At 42.3% G+C, this 4,995-nt stretch overlaps 1 protein-coding gene across 1 annotated transcript in view; it reads left to right on the forward strand.

The window, feature by feature from the left end:
• Positions 1-565: 565 nt before the first annotated feature.
• Positions 566-4,995, forward strand: part of LOC107744234 (altered inheritance of mitochondria protein 3-like) — a 5,645-nt gene continuing 1,215 nt past the window's right edge. The window contains exons 1-3 of the mRNA XM_016557762.1: positions 566-666; positions 754-803; positions 3,628-4,990. Of these exons, the coding sequence (XP_016413248.1) occupies positions 638-666; positions 754-803; positions 3,628-4,990 (1,442 nt within the window). The 5' untranslated portion in view covers positions 566-637. The remainder of the gene's footprint in view (positions 667-753; positions 804-3,627; positions 4,991-4,995) is intronic.

Raw genomic sequence — 4,995 nt, forward strand, 5'->3', positions numbered from 1 at the left:
GGTAGCTTATCAGTGGTGACTGTCAATTAATGTACATATGGCAGAAATGTACGGAAAAATCAATTTAAGACGTAATAAAAAATTATGGGACAAAAAGCATCTTTCTCTAATGACAGCCATTTAAAAGTAGCCATATGTTCTGATTAATTTTTTCTTATGATTTTTAGCATTATCAAATTTTCATTATATGTTGTTTAATATTCAATGTTTGGAGAAGCTGTACACAGTTCTCTCCATAGGAATATTATATTCATTATTCTTTCATAGACATGTCTTATTAAATCTAGTAATATAGGCAATTAAATCTGGTAAAAATATATTTTAAATAACGCTAACATCTTTTTTTTTTTTCATTGAATGCATTCATTCTGTAAAACAAAAATATGCTTGACAAAATCAGTTCAATAAGTCTGAAATAGAAGGTCAGCTTTTCCTGTAATGAGGGCTGTGACACCTGAACCTAATAACTGTATATTACATGTTCCCATGACAACTGATTGTCTGACAATTGGCAGTAGCAGGCACTATAAAAAGTCCAGTTCAACAGCGCTAATATGTGCTGTGGGGGGGACAGATGTGTTTCCTGATATTGTATTGGTTTTGTTAAGGTTTTTTGTTTTGGTTTTTGTTGTTGAACATGGAGCGTACCACTGTCCAACTCTTAAGGTTTAACTTTAATTTGTTGTTTCTGTCCTTTGTATTTATTTTTTTTCCTATAAAGCAAAGTGTTTAACAAGCGTATTTTTTCTGCAGATTTTCTCTAGCACTTTTTGGCTTTTGTGTCCATGGGCATATTGGAAGTGGTAAGTCTTATTCAGTCAAGTTCTATTAGAGATGGGCAGATGAAGCCTTGTGAAGCTTTTTTTCCTGATTGTACCAAAAAAAAGATTCAAAGTTAAAGGGGTCATCGGATGCCCATTTGATTTAAGTTGATATGATTCTTTAGGGTCTTAATGGAAAGTCTATAACATACTTTGGTTAAAATTTGTCAATGGTAGTGTAAAAAAAAAAAACACCCTTTTTACCTTGTCAAAATCAGCTCCGTTTTCAGCACGTCGTTCTAGTCCATGTTGCTTTAAATGCTAATGAGCTCTGCTCACCCCGCCCCTCTCTTCTGTGGGGTGATGAGCAGTACGGTTTACTTTTAGCCACGAAACTTGCTAACTAGCACATATTAGGAAAGGCGATTTGCAAAGATTCATAAAAAAACCTTCTACTCGCTACTTCTGTAGATGAAACTCTATCACGAATGATTCGTGCGAACTTAGACGCATTTAGGCAGATCGGGGATCGGTGCATTCCCTTCAAAACGAAAGTAACGTTAATCCTCTGCATCTTCAGTGGCTCAGATGTCGGGACTCGGGAGTAAATTATGACTGCTATATTCATTATTACATCCAACAACAAAACGCCTCAATAGCTTAATCTGAGACTTTCTTGTCTTCCCCTGCACTGGAGTCGACACAATGGCGGACTGATGGCAGCTCACTCAGGGCAGGTCTAAGGTAAGACTGCCTTGTCAATCAACTATCGTGGGAGGGGCCTGTGCAGAACTACGTCATTCTGACAGGAATCTCAGAACAGCCTGATTTGAGAAAGGAGTTTAAAATAAGGATTTAAAAAAAACCATTGGTTGGATTTTTCTTATAGGATGGATGTTTACACACTTCTAACCAGTGGGAAACCGTCAGGGCCCTCAGAGAGGGCCTAACTTACTGTAAAAACAATATTGACAATTTTTAAATGTTAATTTAGTATTTTAAATAAAAATAATAAATTGTATTTAAGATATTCATAATAACATCTACATAAAATACAATTTATCGGAGTTAAAAAAAAAAAAAACCTCTCCAAATCTGCCTATTCAGTGAATGGGCTAATGAGCACCGCCCATTTTCTCCATATTAGAATGTTTCCACCTAGCGTCTGTGGCTCTGTGATTGGAGGTCCAGCTGTGAAATTACAGAGGGCCAAGCAATAGTAAATCAATGGGAGAGTAGTTTCAAATGACAGAAGTTGACCAATCATATCTTTTCTCTAAATGGGCGGGCCTTGGTATGACTAACTTTATGACAAGTAATCTTAATCCCCCGCTGGGATCTCTATCGAAAAGATGTACGCTGATAAATCTAACTAGCTATTCACATCACTATGGAAGCCACAAAGAACGTAAGTGAGGACATTTACTAGTCCGCTGTGCCAATTATATTTATTATAAACAATGCTTGTTTGTCTTGAAGTGTCTGTCACCAATTTGCTGTGAGCGCTGTCATGGTGTATTGTCTGGTTTTGTGTGGTAGGAGGGATTGAGTGTCTGTATATTTTGTGATTCATTTGTAATGAGGATTTGCATTTGACTTCAATTTAGCTGTTTTATTTTGGTAATATCAATCACTCTCCCTGTACGATTTTGTTGTGGGCGCACACTGGATGAGAAGCGCAGTTCCCCGGTGCAACACGTATCGCACAACTTCAGAGCAAGACGGCAGTCCAAAACCTTTAATCTATTCCCAAAACAGTCAAAACTTAACTTCAAGAATGAGCAAGTGGTGCCAATTAGTTTAAAGTACGGGGATCGAAATAAACCGCAAACGGGATGATCTAACTTATACCTCACTAAATGAATCACGAAATTTAGAGCCACAAAGACAAACGTTGTGCTGAAAGAAAAAAAAAAGCACAATCTTCTGGCCTAGGATTAAGTCATTGTGTACATTAACAATGATTTGGTACAAATATAATGTATATTAATGGAAAATGATGCGAGAGCTGCTCTGTGGCACGGCAGGATTATGAACCGTACCCGGAGTCACAGCTGGGATCTGTGGACAGTCACCGGTGGCGCCGCCGGTGTGCGTGCACTCATAGAAAAGAAAACATTGTGTGCAAATATTATAGACGTGTGCGGTATGATGCAACGCTACACTTGTCCTCCAGTGTGCGACCGCCTTAAGGCTGGAATGGCCTCTTGTTTCAGAGGTGGAATTGTCAGATGACTTAGAAGGGGACACCGTAAGCTAGGCTGGTAGTTTGTTCTTTCCCCTGACGAGGGTAGGGGGAGAGGGCCTAGGTTCTAGAGTCACGGTTCGCTATTGCTTCCAACACGCATTTGTTCAAACAACAACAAAAGTGAAATTTTGTATCCGATGACCCTTTTAAAGCCTCAAAGACAGACCCTACCAGTGACCTCTAGTGGTCAGCTGCAATTAAAGCAGCCACTTTCAAATGATTCACACATCTTCTTGATCCCAGTTTCAACACAAAAGCAATACTCTGCAATAGCAGCTGTCTTCATTCTGAGAATTATTGTCCACACATGAAAGTGTTACTATGAAGCAGGGCGGGAGCACCAAGCATTTCACGTTTCCTTACAATGAATGACGCCACACCAAAGATGCAAATCAGTCACTTCGTTTCAGGTTTCATTGTGACGTATGAAGCCTCAAACGTCATCGGTCACGTGATCACAGAGATTTGATACAAGCCTCGACACAGTCTTTTAAACAAGTCTGCTTCAATGGAGTAAAATGGGCTTTGGAGCCTCTGTCAAATGTCTCATCTCTAAGTTCTATAATTCAGGTTTGTCAAGATATCTGTTTGATTGCGTTTTTTGTATTTGTGTTTTAGTTGGTGGCTTTAGCAGTGGAGGTTACCCTGGGTACTATGAGGCTGGCCTCCCAATGCAGGATGATGTGAAGCAGCAAAGTTCCAGCTGGTATGACCAAGAAGATGTATCGGATCCCTTTAGGCCACTAAGATCCAAGGATTTCACTTATGGTGCTACAAGTAATGGTTTACATAACCATGTAAGCTATAGCCCTCAAACTGGCTCCTATGGCTCTGGTCCAGTGATAAGTGTATATAACATTGGTTCTGAATCTGATGTTAGAAGGCAAAATCCAGGCTCTCTGACATCTTCAGGTGGCAGTTTTGTTTCTGGTTCTCTAGCCACTGCATTCAGTACAAGTGTGAGAAGTAAGACCGTACCCAAGCCAGCACAGCTTGACTATCAAACTGTAGTGCAGACTAGTAATGAGTCTGTGGCCTCTAATAGCCAGCAACCAGTGCAGACTGGCTCCCAGTCCAGTGGTCTACTGTTAGCTAATGCCCAGTCCTTTGTCAAGCCCCAGAGAAGTAGACTTCAAGTTGGTTCCAAGCTATTTTCTGGTGGCAGGCCCATCCTGAGTTCAAGTCTTGGCCAGCAGTCAGCACAAGCCAGCTACCAGTCCATGCAACAGCCCAGTAGACAAAAAGCAGGACTGACCCGATACCAGCCTGTCTCTCAGCCCAATGGCCTGCAGTCAGCACAAGCCCGCTATCAGTCTGTGCTCCAACCTAGTGCTCTGCAGTCAGCTCGGGCCAACTACCAGTATATGCAACAGCCTAGTGGACAAAAACCAGGACTGACCCGATACCAGCCTCTTTCTCAGCCCAGTGGCCTGCAGTCAGCACAAACCAGCTACCAGTCTGTGCCCCTACCTAGTGGCGTGCAGTCAGCACAAACCAGCTACCAGTCTGTGCCCCAACCTAGTGGCCTGCAGTCAGCACAAGCCAGCTATCAGTCTATGCAACAGCCTAGTGGCCAAAAACCAGGACTGACCCGATACCAGCCTGTCTCTCAGCCCAGTGGCCTGCAGTCAGCGCACATCAGCTACCAGTCTGTGCAACAGCCTAGTAGCCAAAAACCAGGACTGACCCGATACCAGTCTGTCTCGCAACCCAGTGGCCTGCAGTCATCACAAACCAACTACCAGTCAGCACAAGCTCACTACCAGTCTGTGTCCCAGCCCAGTGGACAGTCTGTGTCTCTTCAGCCTGGATTCCAGCTCCCTTCTATGCCAGAGCAGTCAAGTTATGGGTCACTTTCCAGTTTTGGTTCCCAACCCCTAGAGCAACCCAGTAATGTACAACAATGTACAAGCTATGAGTCTGTGTTGCAGCCTGACCTTCAGGATACAGCACCACTGCGCTCCCCGACTACTCACAACGAGCGCT

Source organism: Sinocyclocheilus rhinocerous, unplaced genomic scaffold, assembly GCF_001515625.1.
Source record: "Sinocyclocheilus rhinocerous isolate Xijiao unplaced genomic scaffold, SAMN03320098_v1.1 scaffold1550, whole genome shotgun sequence".
In the NCBI taxonomy this organism is placed as follows: Eukaryota; Metazoa; Chordata; class Actinopteri; order Cypriniformes; family Cyprinidae; genus Sinocyclocheilus; species Sinocyclocheilus rhinocerous.